At 40.1% G+C, this 15,065-nt stretch overlaps 1 protein-coding gene across 1 annotated transcript in view; it reads left to right on the top strand.

The window, feature by feature from the left end:
* The window catches only part of BBX (BBX high mobility group box domain containing), a 141,998-nt gene extending 132,616 nt beyond the window's left edge, over window positions 1-9,382 (top strand). Inside the window, exons 14-16 of the mRNA XM_074159944.1 lie at window positions 5,056-5,253; window positions 5,916-6,108; window positions 8,909-9,382. Coding sequence (XP_074016045.1) covers window positions 5,056-5,253; window positions 5,916-6,108; window positions 8,909-8,996 — 479 coding nt within the window. The 3' untranslated portion in view covers window positions 8,997-9,382. The remainder of the gene's footprint in view (window positions 1-5,055; window positions 5,254-5,915; window positions 6,109-8,908) is intronic.
* The last annotated feature ends 5,683 nt before the right edge of the window (window positions 9,383-15,065 follow it).

Here is a 15,065-nt window from a genome sequence, read left to right on the forward strand (position 1 = left end):
AAGTGCAGTAAAAACAAATTTTGACGTGTTTGAATCATGTTTTCTGTGTCTGTCTCTGGTTTGAGTATCTAAGTGAATTTTGACTCCACATGACCACATCCTACACAGCATCACCAGTGCAAATCACTGTCTTACGAGTTTCCAGGTGTTTAGAGATACAGCCTAGTAAAATATCCGTGGACATGCCACAACCCCTGCTCCCCCCAAGCACACAGTAATGCAACTGACTATGTTAAGAGATGTGTCACTTTCTTAGGAGGGCTGACAGAAGCACAGCTGGACCCATCCCTGTTTGGGGAGGTTGAACACCACTCTGCTGAGATATTTATTTTCTGCCACACTTTTTCTGCTACCACTTTCTGGTGGAAAGCAATACATTAAATAACAAGGAGTAAGTTGCAACTGTTGACTCCTTGCAGGTACATTTAGTGAGCTGTCCTGAGGGCTCTTGCATGGTTATTGTAACAACCAGATGAAATTCTGGCCTAAGCATTAGAAGAGGAGAAGAATGTATATACCAGTCTCAGTGCTGGCTGATGTGTGAAGGAGCCCTATCTCCTGTGGCTGGTAGAGCTAACTGCCTGCTACTGATCCTCCATCAGCTCTCCCACGTGCACATCAGTCCGTACAGCCTTAGCATGTGCATCTGAGAAAACAGAAGGTGCAGAAAATCAGCAGAAATGACCTTTTTTATTTTTTTTCTGCTGAGAAAGCCCTGTTGTGTGGCACCTGCAGCCCAGAGGGAGCCCACAGTTCTGTGCCACTGTGCCTTTGGCATCCATCCAGCCTAGAGGAGGACTGGGTCAGCATAGGCTCATGCAGCAGAGCTTCCATCCAGGCAGCTGTTCCATGCACCTGGCTTGACCATTTGCTGCTTTGTCAGCTGATGTCCCTCTGCTGGTTAGTCCCCAGCCCTTGCTGCAGCTCCGTGTGCCACCTGGCCCCATGAGCAGTATTGCAGCAGCATCCCGTTGTCAGAAGAGTTGGAATTTCCACCAGGGTATGGGTCTGAGTGTGCTTGGCATCAATTCCTTGGTGAAGTGGTTCCCCAGGCACTGGTGACTTGAGGCTTTTCTCTGCCTTTCTAGGCTTCCCCTTTTTAACTTCATGAAGACCATTAAAGCATTACAGCTCATCTTTCTTCTTGACACCACCATGCTTAGACCCACAGAACGTTCATTCTCCACTAAATGGGGTTAAACTTCCACAGCGCTCTCTTGTAACAGATAGACATGGCTGAAGAAATTCTTTTAAGTCTATCTGTGTCTTGTTGGGGTTCAGTCTGAAAAGCTTGTTCTTTTCTGTGGTGTGCTGAGTCTGTCCAATTGACTTCATTTTTCTTGTTCACAAAGATGGGGGTAAACAAGACTTACATGTACTCTGCATGTCTGCAGAATAGGGTAAACTGTCCGTGCTAACTTTTAACAAATCTAGCTCGGGAAACAATCCGGCACAGAGCCTTAGATGTTTTTCTCTCAGTCATTTTTCTCACTGTGGTGTAAACCTGCCAAAAGGCTCACATCTTCCTATCATGTGCTCAGCTCTGCTTTCAAAAATAGCCCTGTAGTTCTGCATGTGCTACTGTCATACAGAAAGCTAACCGTGCAAATACCTGTTCGCAAGACGACACAGTAGCTGCAGAACCTCATTTCATTTCTAGAGAGTGTTCTCCTGCAAATTACCTGTGCTCTGCATACGACAGCTCTCGAACACAGAATGTTCCACTGTGTGGAAACAGAAGGGGTGTGAAATGGCTTAAAGAAATTATTAAATAAAAACACAGGGAATTGAACTTCTTTAGCCCTGTCCTTTCTGCACAGCAAAATCAAGTCCTAGTTTGGAGCACCGTATGGATATACCTTTGTCAGGTATAGCAATGGTGAAGCAATGGGGCGCTGTTCCTCTTGAAGGAGGTGCAGCTAGCTTAGCTATACAGTCGTTGAAGCATGGACTCCTTTTATCTTTCTGGAGTTCGGTGCAAAGGATCTTGGGAGTGAAGCCTTTGTGTGATTTCCTCCAAGTTAGGTTTTATGTCTGCTGGAATAATAATCTGTAAATAATTCAATGAAATGATTTCTTAGCCCAATGTCCACTAAGACTGCTAGAGAAGAAGAAAGCTCTGCCCTTCAACACCCACTCTCCACCCACAAAAAAATAGTCACTCACTGTTCACCTTTAGTCCTTCCTTCTTCAAAACTGTATGGCAGCGATACTAGGATGAAGTGATAAAGAGCTTACTTTAGAGGTAAAGGAGGAAAAAAAAAAAAGAGGACTCTCAAGTCTCATTTCAAGGATTGAAAAACCTTAAAACAAAGAAGGAATATATTTGCTGCATCCTGAGTTTGTCAGCCATGTTCTGCTATTTCTTGGTCAAAACCACCAACATCATATATTCCTCCTTATGTGTTTAGTAAGTGTTGGCTCTTCTAATTTTACCTTCCAAGGTTTTGTCTTATCTTTAATTTCTTGAGCTTTTTGGCTCATATGAGAAAAAAAAACAAATGTGAAGGGGAACTGTCTACTGTGCTGACCAATCATGTTAATTTCTAATGACCTGACATGGCTTGTAATATACAACACATTTAATTAAAAATATATCAGATCAGGTTTCTGTCTATTGTATGTTGTTTATTGTTGGAAATCATGTCTTAATATTTTTATTAAATGTAAAAAAATTAATATGACTTGTATTACTAAGATTAAAGCCATTATAAACTCAAAGCAGAATTAAGCAGCACTGTCAAAGTACTATCTAATTAGAGCAAATCCCAAAATCAGAATTAACAAATAGTGTTGGACTACAACCAAACCATTACATTAATACATAATCAACGCTCATGAATTCCCAAATAAGAAATCTAGGGAGAAAGCTGCCCATTTAATTATACATTCCAATTAAGATTTTGGTCTCAGTCAGTGCAGTAAGCTTATCTGAACATCTCACTATTAGCCCTGTTGAGTTACTTGAAAGTTACATTTGCAGTCATTGACGCTACTACTTAATTGGACTGTTACAGGGCAGATCTTTTCTTGCGATTTCTCTTGCTCTCTTTACAAAAAATAAGTTATGCAGCATAACTCTGCTCTGGAAAGGTTAGCAACTATAGCTAAACACTGAAAAGCTATTTGAAGCTGCGGGCTTTTTTTCAAAATAAAGAGCATGCACAAGTTCAAAAACGTTTTACAAGAGAAGATACGAAGCTGAATTAAGAACATAAACAAATTAAGGTTTGGAACATTTCCAAATGTTTTTACACATATGTATTTGATCTAGTTGTATTCTTATGCCATAAAACATTAAAAGGTCCCTTCCCACTGAAAACGAAAGAGCAAAGGGCAACAGCTAATAAGATAAAATGTGTTACAGCTATTCTCTTCACACAGTTAACAGTTACAGAAGCTAGCAAAAGATAGAGGTTATATTAGCCATATCTTTGAATAGGAAGATCGTTAAACATATATAATATACATATAAAATACAAAACAAACAATAAACAAACAGTAAATGCACCCTAAAATGAAAAAGGGCAAAGTCCCTGCAGGCTGCTTGGCTGTTGTGCCCGGTTCATGCGGTTGGATGCTCCTGCGTGAGACGACCGGTCTCAGTGTAGGAGGTTGGTCTTGCTCAGTGCTGAGCCCTTCTGAAAGAGCAATTGTTTGCACTCCAGCTCGAGTTTTTGTGCATATAGTTTTTGCTGGTCCGACCACCCAGAAAGTTAACAAATGGGTCTTAAACGTATCTTTAAAACAGGAATAAAGATTGAAAGAAATCGTGGGGAAGAGAAAGCTAACTGTAGGCACAGTAGCAGCTGTGAATTATATAAAGGACTGTTGCAAAGAGATGTGGTGTGACCTGATGAGTAGTAAAGAAGATAAGGAGTTGAAAATTCATCAGGGGAGATGAGGTGCAGGCATTAGGGAAAAATATGCAATCATTCAGGATGGCAGTGCCCTGGGAAAAAATACCCCCAAGGACTTGGTGCAGGTGCCCATGAGTGCTCCCAGCTTCAAAGCAGATGAGACAAGCACCTGTAAAAAATGACTTGGGCGTTCCCTTTGCTGCCTGTAGTCTCTTTCTAACCCTAGCTTACAGTGATCGCAGGTGGTGTAAGCCTCATAATACTTCCATCACAGGAGGAAAAAAGATGTCGCAGATTGAATTTATGGACTAGTGATACCATATGGTATCAGCAGTATGGCTTATTAAATCAATGGAAATTACAAACGAATGATGACTACGCACTGATCTCATACTTCGGAAGCTAAAATACATTTGGTGATAGCTGTCTGACCAGTTTCTTCATGAACAAGATTAAAGTAACTTTAGTCAAGTGAAAGTTTGTGATCATATTTCGGTTCAGGGCAGAAGGCTACTTTGAAATGCCGACATTGGAACCGTTGAGAAAGATTCAAACTGTTCCTTTCTCACTCTCTGACTTCATGTAGGCATTATTTCCATCATGATATTTTATCCTGTGCTTGCTTTCTTTTTTTAGCATTCTTGTCTTCAACTGTGATCCAGCTCAGCTTTCACATTTGCTGCCTATTGGGTGTTTTATAAGGTTTGTTGTTTTGTAAAAGGCAGTATTTCCCTCTGCTTAGAGGAGATGATGTAGAGTGACTATAGAGGGAAGACTGGGACTTAGTCAGGCATTCCTGAATCCTGCTTGTGAATCCACCTGTGAGCTAATATAAACTTAAATGAGGGCCATTTTTGTTCCTTTAAATACATTTTATCTCTTAGCTACTTGATGGCATCTTCTGTTGCAGTGTTTTATACAGACTGTTTGATATCTTGCTCCCACTGAAGTGCTACTGCCCGTCTCACAGTTTTCTTTGCAAATACTAGAAGGTTGAACCTTCTGGAATATGTTTAAGAGCTGATGCTACTATTTCGCTGCAAACATCTGTAGCTTTTGGATTATATCTTGCCGTGGGTTATGCTCTGAGCAGCTATGAGGGAAGCCTTTATGCAGATAGATGCAAAATGGTAAACGAGCATAACTAGTAGCTGAATTATTCTACATGTAAAACTGCATTTTTATCCTCTTTCAGCCATATTCTCAGAAGACAGAAATTCCAGTGACTCTCCCTGGAAGAATAAATTTTCTATATCTGCCCTAAGCACTCCAGAGCCAGCAATGATGCACGAGCCTTTAGTTGGCAGCCAGAAAAGGAAAGCAAGGAAAACTAAGATCACTCATCTTGTCCGAACAGCAGATGGTCGAGTGTCACCAGCAGGAGGGACACTGGGTAAGGAAATAAGAGTTTAACTTTTGTTAAAACTAAATGGTTGGAGAAAGTTGTGGAGTACAAACAACTTATTCAGGAAGTATTTTTTCAGTTAGCTTGTTTTCATAGCTTAGAAAGGTCATTCTTTAAAATACAGGTATCAACCAACTGGAAAATCAGTGTGTCCATAATGGCCAACCTATTTTGTTTGAATGCTTAAATCTGTCTTCTCTCCCTGGATATTTCTCTTTTAAGAACTGAGAGCTGATGGAGAGACAAACAGAAAATGGTTACCTTTGATAATTTATTTCCAGTCCTGTAAAGAAATTACATTTTGCCTAGTTACAGGATGTATAAATTAATTCCGTAATATGACAGTCAATGCCACAGTCTTTGCAGGAGTCCTCTGCAGTTAAGATAATCTTCTGTATCTAAAATGTACACAACAGTCCTCTTGTTTGACCTAAAAGATAATGCAAAATTGGTAAATTGCTTCATAAAACTTAGTACTGTGCTTCTGCCAGTAGCTTGGGTCAGAAGAGATTGCAGCATGAATCAGATTACACTTACAAAATCAAAGTTCTAAAGGTAAAGATTCTGTTAACACCAGACTAACCAGTGTATCAATGGGCTGCTGTGAATTTAATTGCTAGATTTGCAAGCTTAACTTTCTTTTATTGCAGAGGAGAAGCCAAAAGAGATGCCGCAAAGTACTCTTCAAAAAACATCAAGTGCAGAAACAGATTGCAACAGTGAATGCTCCAGAAATGCAGAGACAGAAGAAAGTCATAGTATTACATCAGATATGCCAGCGGTGTCTGCATTTTTTAGCTTAGCTGCTCTGGCAGAAGTAGCAGCCATGGAAAATGTACACAGGTATGGTTTTCTTTTCCCTTTGTTGTCTCAGTGAATAGTATGTGTCTGGCAGCTTGTTTAGAAAGCATGTGAATTGCAGACTGTTCAATTTGGCCTGTGTTTCCTCTTCTACAGCTTTCTATGAACGTCTGTTTTACACCACTGGTTTAGTAGTGTTAAGTCTTCGCCTTAATGACAGTGTAATCCATTTTGTTAGTCAGTAAAACAATCCTCCCTGGCAAGCTTACGTGCCAATTTTTGTATATAAACAGGTTCATAAGCTTCTTGAGATCCTAATGATTGAGGGTTTCTAATTATCAGATGCCATTTGTCAGATAAGAGCAGATTTAAATAGCTATTGCATGCTGATTTGTATTTTTCACTGGCCTAAGACTGTCAAATTTCAGAAGACTTCAGCTGTATACTGAACGTGGCTCAAGGAAGCTAACTTGTTATTTTTACTCTTGTGCTTTGCTGTGTAGGAGGCAAAGCATCTGCAGAATGGCACGGGCAGAAGAACTCTGGGTGATGGAAAGCCACATTAGTTTGGGTGGTCCTCCCAGTTACTGAGTAGACCGTCCACACAGAGAAGGTGGAGAATGTGCAGGTTACCTAGGGCTGTTGGATCAGTTCAGCATGGTCAGATCCTGTGTGCTAGACCTGTGATGGGAGGAAACCAAGGACAGCATGTCTTCCTTGGCTCTTAATTATCCTCTGTTGTTCTCTGTCGCTGCAGCTTATTGGGGATGAAACCCATGTCCTTTCCTGCACTGGAAAATCAGTGAGGAAGTGCTGGGCCAGTTTGAAACCATCACAGCCTCTGCAAATGGCATTTGACAAATTGCTGGCTGCCTGAGAAACTCTATAAGGCAGTGGTTGATGAAACCATTTACAACCTCAGTTTACTGTTGATCTTGTAGCCCCCATCAGCCAATCCAGTCCTGTGTGTTCAGGCTGCCCATCAAACATTGAAAGGCTTTTTGGAATCTCAGGTGCCCTACAAGAAACAAAGTCAGCCAGCTCAGCCTATTAGCTCTTCTCTGCAGAAGCTGTTGTCTTGCTTAAGCAGAATTGTTTCCTCCCAGCATTGCAGAATAAGCGTCTGCTATCAAGACAGCAAAAGTCTGAATTTGTTTCTGTCATCTTCTGTGGTCAGAAGCCACGAAGTGAGGCTTGGGGAAGTGCTGCGCTAAGCTCTGGTCTCACTCACACCCTTGTGGTTTCATTGATTTCCATTAACACTGACCAGAATTGCACAAGAGCAATGGGATTCACTTTGCTATGGTTTTTCCTTCTTTATTCCTCTAAGAGTTCTTGTCCTCCTCTTGTCCCTGTTGAAGTGAGTTAATGTTTTACATAGCCTTCTGCTTGGGTCTCTCCTTCTTACTCCCACCTTTTGTCATCTCATCATGCAGCTAGAGCAATGCAGCACCTTCCATGAGGCCTGAAAACACCAAACTGGCAAATGTCCAGCAACTGTTGCAAATTCCATCTTGTAATCACTGCGGGGGGAAATGACAAGAAGGGAGGACTCTTTCCCAGTAGAAACTTTGCCATGTCTCTCACAGTCTTGGCAAACAGAAGTCAAAACAGAAACCTAAATCTGATGGGCTAGATGCTTATCTCTTTTCTACTCTTTTGACTGTTTGTTATCTTTTGCAACTCACTTCTTTATTTGCAAATAGCCAGAAATGATATGAACAGCATTAGAGGTTTGCTTGATGTGTTTCTTTAGTGTCTGAATTTAATTATGAAATAATTTCACAGAGCCTTGGGCCACGGAAGCCAAACGCCTTTTTAACTGTAATTACAGCTTGTCTGGAAGTGGCAGCCTGGCTTTGATTTGAAGGCTTCTGTTTAGCTTTATGTACCTTGTGCAAGCCCCGGTTAAGCACAGTGTGTACATGGGCTGCATTTTGTGCCAAGGTCACTTCATTGCACTCCGGTTCCACAAAGCACGTTGGTACCTCCGTTTCTGCTGGGGTCCTAGCTGTGCCAGAGTGAGGTAGTGGCCCTTGTGTAAATAAGAAGTGGGCCCCAGATTTTCATTGCTGCAAATGACGCATACGGTAGCAAAAATAGAACCTGACTGGTGAGATTAGATAACAGGCGGTGACGTGCTATGTGTATGTATTTTAAAAGGCAAGCTGCAAAGGAGCTCTCCCAAGTCCATCTGCTACTATGATTGATGTTGATTTCTAGCACATAATTCTGGCGCAGTTTATTTTTATGATCCCTTGTGCCAGGGGATCATTTGTAAATTAACACAGCTGTAGTAATGAAAGAGATGTTGTGCTGAGCTGATGAAGTGTTAAGTCATGAAACTTGGAGTAATCCCAGTGTGCAAGTCTGCTGATGAATGTATTTCCATATTGCTTAAAAGCTGACTACGGACTTGCGTTAACATGATATATGCCTCTGTGCGTTTGCCTTCTTTTGCCACACAAGAGCTCTGCTCTCTGCTCCTGAGGGCTGAAGCCGCCCCCTTAGAGAATGAGTAACGGCACCTGTGCACTCGCAGCTTACTCTTCGGGCATGCGTTTTGGTTTGTGTAGTCCAATACCATCACGTCTTGGTTTTGCCTGACTTGGCATCGTGTTGCGGGTTGTCCTCAGGATATTATCGTGTTACTGTTGCAGGAATACCTCTAAAAAGAGTGTGTGCCAGCAGTATGCGGGCGTTTGTAGCAGCAGGGAGTTTTGGTGCTGTAATACCGGATGTTAAACCGTATCGCGTGCCGCTTTCCAGCCTTTCTGGTCTGGTAAAAGCACCTCCCGCGCTCCAAATAATGATGGGTGGCTTTTCTTTTCTTCTTTTGCAGAAGTCAGAGGGCCACACCTCTCCCACATGATGGACAGCCAAATGAAATGTCTCAGGCTCCAGTGCTTATTTCCTGCGCTGACCAGTGAAGCTCCACTTTATTGTAAAACATTGTGCTTTACCTAATATCCTAGCCTTGTCTTTACCAAGGGAAGCTAGTCAGTCCATATGATGGAAACTATAGACTGCAAGCGTTTATTGCTCTGAGTGGCCCAGAATTCACTGGAAGCCAGACGTTAGCAACTTGGGCCAGGTCCTCAAATCGGATCCCAGTATGTAGGAGGGTGATATTAATTGTCTATTAATGAACAGAAATGGAGTGATCCCAGAGCTTGCTTTCTATTGAAGGCTTTTAAACAGTAAATAGGTGGTTGGTGTGAAAAAGGCTGCCTTTACTGTTAGCTCACACAGCATCTCTTTTACCAACCAGAGAGTACGGCAACTAGTTTCATATAATACCTAGTTATTCTAAATTAAAATGAAAAAAAAAAAAAAACCAACAACAAAAACACTGACGCACTGCACTAGTTATTATTAGATATTCTTAGTCATTTTTGTACATGAAGATTTAAGTTCTAAGATGGTTTATATTAATAGGTTATGCCTACGTTTATATTGTAGAATGAATTTAAAACCTGTTCCAGAGAACTCACGGCAGCCTGGACAGATGTACCATTGTTAGCGGTGTTTGGGCAGCCATGTGGTCCAGATGTTCTGCACTTTTATATTTGCCACCAGAGTGGTAGAGTTTACTGGCGAAAATTCTGACAGGCTATGTTTGGGTTTGTTTCTTTTTAATTTAGCTTTGAATAACCAGGATGATGTGCATTAGAAAAAGGAGTGGTGTATGGAAAAGAAAATACTGCAGATAATTGATGTCTTTCATGCCTTGGAGGGTTCCTTTATTTTTGCATAGGTATCTGAGCGACTTGGTGAAACTTTCCTGTAAACAAAAAGTACTGCAAATGTGTTTTTCAAAAGTGACCTTAGTATTATTTCACCGTTCTGAAAAATCTAAAACCGTGACTTTTCGATATACATGTACACCGATACACATAACTTTTACATTTTACAGACACTGGCATTGTTGTGGTTACTGTGCACAGTCCAAATCGGCTTCAGAGTTTGCGTAAAGGGCCAATTACAGTTTGTGTTGGTAAAGTGGCAAGCTGTATACAGATAAACTACAACTGAAGAGTAATGTTTGACTGCATTCAGACTACCAAACAGATCCATCTGCCAGTTTCTGTCTTTGCTTATGTTGAATTTTTGTGGTTTGCTCTCATAAATACATCCCAAAAGCAGGCCAAGTGTATCACTTGGCCTGTTATCTTCACTATCGTGACTTACACTATTGTATAACCAAGCATTGATTCCTACCAACAGATGCAAAATGATCACTAGTAATTGATCTAAAGCTACAAATTCAACAGGGTACTTCTTCTATAGCACAAGATGTTTCCCTACTTTTTGCATTGTAGCACAACAATTTACCAAATTGGACTCCAGCAATAATTTTCTATTAGTCTTCGTCATACCGGCTGAACTTTTGATAGTATTAGATTGAGTTTGAAGTTCTTTGAATTAAGTCTTTAAATGATGCGAGTTTACATCATTCTATCAGGCATTCTTATTTATACTTGACTGAATTGATAATGTGTTTTGGGGTTATTTTGTAACTAATTTGATGTAATAGCCATATGGACAGTAATTCTATTAATGCTTGCTAGGTTTAGCCTTTCATTGTTGTAGTAAAGTGAAAGTCCTTGGTTCAGTGTCGGGAAACAATATACAACGTACCACACGGGTTGTAACAAAGGATTAAAGGTCTGACAAAAGGCAGGTAGCTGGGGAAACTGTCACTGAAGCAGCACCATCGAGGATGCATGTGTTGGAAGAAGGGAACAACAGCAAAAGAACAACATTTACAAGCCAATGAGTCAGTGAAAAGGCTTTTTAAAAATTCAGGTGAATATATGACTAAGAGCCCCTAGAATGCCATTGCAGCCTATGGCAGTATTTTTAATAAGATTTTATTAAAGTTTTATAAGTTATTTTAACAAGACAGGAAAAACTTAAAAACTGTTGGGTCACATCAAGGTGGCTGTTGGAGTTTTGGACCACTTTATAATTAGCTGAAATCCAAATATGTTACAGTGCAGGCCATTCACGTTGACAATGGTACTAACTTATTTCTCTAGAAACCTTTAGAGTAGATATATTTTTGTCAAAGCACCCCATCCTTCCTCGATTTAAATTTCAATATTGTTCCTGAAGATATTTCTGTATATTAATGGTACCTTTTTTAAAAGAAACAGAAAATTACTTTTTTCTATATGAATTAATATCTTACTTGATCTGCTTTTCCTTGACTTTCCCTTAGAGAGGGGGTAGGGTTGGGTCAGTTTACTGGATTTGACTGTTTTCAGATACTTATAAACCTTTTTGTAGATATGCTTAATTTTTAAGCGATTAGGCACTGAGAGTAGCAGAAATCCTGCAAAGCTTTATAGTTCACTAGGCATTTGCCTTTGTTGGTTCTCTGAGTGATGTCTTGATTTCAGTAGCTAGAATTTTCCCTGAATCTACTAGAAGGGGTAGCAGTATTTTCAGGTAACAAAATCTGTTAGCACAACAAAAATTTCAGACCAATATCTTACTGTATTGGGGTTGGGTTTTTTCCTTGTTTGTTTTGTTTTAAATTTTATTAATTTCAGCTGCTTTCATTTTGGAAGATCTTATTGCTATTGTGTGTACTTCAGTATACCAGCAAACACTGTTACCCGTTAACACATTGTCCACAAATGCCTCTAGAGAAGAAATTGTTGCACCTTATGTATATCTCAAGCAAACCAAAATATGATGCTTTTCTGCTTTGTTTATTCTGAATATGTTGTATCATACTTTACTGAACCCATTTTAACTTAGCTAAAGCTATCGATATTTATGCATTTCACATTATTTTCTGGATCTGAACCTGTGTATAAATCTTTCTTTAAAAAAAAGAAAAGCATTTACCGTAGTCGTCCTCTGTGAGTTATCCATGGGAGGGGGGAATCTTGTCTCAAGTGTAAAATGCAGTACTGTCCCAGTTTTCCTTGGCTTTTATTTATTTAGTGATCTTTGATATTTCATACGTAGTTTTGAGGTATACTAAATACATTGTTGTAGCCGAAGCTACAGATCTAAGCAGCTGGGAGAAAATTACTGTAATGTCTTCTTACTTGTTCTAGTACTGTATACAAATATGGGAAAAATGTTCTGCAGAACATTTGAGATGCAGATTCTTATCCCCACAGTAGGTTATTTTCCAGATATTAGACCAAATCAATCAAAACTCGATGATCTTAAAGGATCCTGTGATTCTAAAAACATCTATGGAGATTACTTTAATACTCTGCTTATGGCAGTAACTACCCCTCGAATGTGCTGTGATTTCAGAAATAGAATATATTTATTTAAGATGACTGAATGCTCTTTTATACTAATACGGTATCCCAAAGTCATGAGCAAGAGACTTCTTGGTAGTTTGGGTGTCTTATTTTATAGCATTGGTGCATGACTTTTGAAATTAAAGTGATAAGTGTTGTTGGAAAGGAGCACAGGAACAAGGGAGTGGTAGAAGCGTGTGAACTTGTGGTGTTTAAATTCCAGCTTTGGTCTTTATTATTTGGGTGAAATCTGCCTTTTGTAGCACAAGGCTGAAGAGCATTCTGCAGTTTGTATCAAGTAGAAACCCAAGAGAGTCGTAACTCGCATCAGAACGAGGGAATGCCTTGCAGTTTGGATGCTTTCTCTTGGAACAGGATATTAAGTTGAAGCTGTTTTAATTTCCACTGCCTGTTCAGCTACTATACGTATGCTGAGCAGACTGAAGGCAACAGTTGATAGTTGTGGGACAGCTAAGAGAGGATGAAAAGAAAGCTGGCCTTTGTTCTCAGTATGGCAAAGTTATAGCAACAAAGGGGAATTATGAAAAAAGATAGATGTATATATATGTGTGTGTGTGTGTGCATGTGTGCGTGTGTGCCTGGGTGTGTACATTCTGCAAAAAAAAATGTAGGAAAAAACAAAAACATGATGGGTCTGCAAGAGACTATAATGTATGTTGACCCTTTGAGTGCACTCCCTTTTTTTGAATGCTGAGTCTAATATGGCTACCTCTCCTAAAAGACTACTTTCGTTAACTTCCATTTGCATTCAAGCTTGATCGTGTAATCTTTTCAGCCATTGATACCATTTATATATCACTGTGTGCTTTACTTTGCAAGAGCAACATTTATATTGTGCAGACAACGTAAAGGCTGAATATACAGTGGTAGCCAAACTTATGTTGCTGGAGCATTTTTGTTGAACCTCTGCCAGAGTCATATGGGTTGCAGGACATGGGCCCGCTAGCTCTAGTCAGTTCAGTGAAATTGGTTTTTATAACAGCAGAAAATGCAGTGCTTGTGGGGTGGTGGACTTCAGATATTGCCAGAGGTGACGCAGTAAGCCAAATGCTGCTCTTGAAACTTATTCTGGAGTTTACGTTTGCAATCCTGATTTCGCAAGGAAACGTAACTGTGCAACTTGTGTGTTGTATCCCATACGTTATCCATGAGATGCCGTTTGTTTGCCGTGCTTGTTTGGTAGATTGTAGAGCTCCTAGGTGTCTTTGCCATGTTTTGTAATACTTGTGGCATTCTCCTTACCCTGTACATACTGTGGAACTTTAACCTACAGCTGCCAGGATGCGGAGGTGCTTCAGGACACTGAGCGCCATGAAAGAGTGTGTTTAGTCTGTGAAAGAGTTACTTGCCTCCTCCCCTGAATTCCCCAATAAAAAGGCACAGTGAGGTTTATGCTCTCACCTGAGTACTATTATAGTCGTTTATATACTCAGTATTTTCTACTGAATTGACAACTTTGAAGAAGCTTATGAGATGGATGTATACTGTATGTTCCCCCACTAATTCTGCTAAGGCAGAAATCTAGGAAGACTTGACATGAGATCTCCACTTGGCAACACACCTAAGCTTACGCTGAAAACCATCCTTGCTTATGGGGCAGCATTATTTGCACTGTGACAGTGCAGGAGCCCCAGTTATGGACCACTATGCTCTTGGAGTTAAGCTTGGGCTTGCGTGATGTTCCTGGGGGAGGCACGTCATTGTGACCTAGGGCCTTCATTGACATAGAATTCTAAAAATGACTGCAAATAGTGTAACACTTATTGAGTTCTTCCAAATAATTGTATTTTAGTTTCTGGATCTTAACTGTTACCATATACCAGCAGACCCACACTGTACTCTACTGGAAAAAACCACGCCTGTACAGGCTAACTAACTAGGCTTCCAAAATGTAATGGTCTAGTCTACTCCTTCCACCCCTGCAACTGAAACCTTATTTTCTCTCACACGCTGCTACACATTAATCAGTGGTTGGGGCTTTGAAGGTGACAAAAGCAAGAGAGTCATGTATGTACATGTGTCTGCGTGTATGTATACATACACATACACACACACACACATACACAGAGGACCGCAGTGACTTGCAACGTGTTCTTTGTACAAAAGTGTTCCCATCTTAGGTCAATAAAACAACATGAGATTTCTCAGATGATAGTTTTCCAACTTTCTTTCTAGATTTCAGTCTCTTTCCTTCACATTACACCATAAGGTGTGATCTTCGAAAATCACACCTGAAAAAAAACCACAGCTCCCGCTGACCTGGATGCTACAAAAACCTTCTTTCTCAGCAGTGCTTGCTTTTAATAACCAGTATCTGTTGACAGTTTTAACACAACGGATATGCTATGATCTTTCTTCTTAGGGCCCAATCCTTCCTTTTATTCTCACACATAATTCCACTGAATTTTGACCCAGTATTTGGCTTTATTCTCTCCAAAGCTTCGTGTAAACATGCCTTACAGTAGTTCATCTCCATCAATCGTATAACAGAGCTACTGCCTTCTTAGCTGTGTGTAGTTGAAAGTCAATAAGCACATTTCTAGAATGTCATGCTCTTCAAAATCTTCTAATTTGATATTTTTAAGTGCACATGTTAAGTCATGTGTATAACATGCTAAAGTACATTAAACTGTGATAATGAAACTGAAATATTTAATAAAATATTTGAAATATTTGAAAAGGACCTTCAAATAGATTTCTTTATGT

Source organism: Numenius arquata, chromosome 1 (assembly GCF_964106895.1).
Source record: "Numenius arquata chromosome 1, bNumArq3.hap1.1, whole genome shotgun sequence".
In the NCBI taxonomy this organism is placed as follows: Eukaryota; Metazoa; Chordata; class Aves; order Charadriiformes; family Scolopacidae; genus Numenius; species Numenius arquata.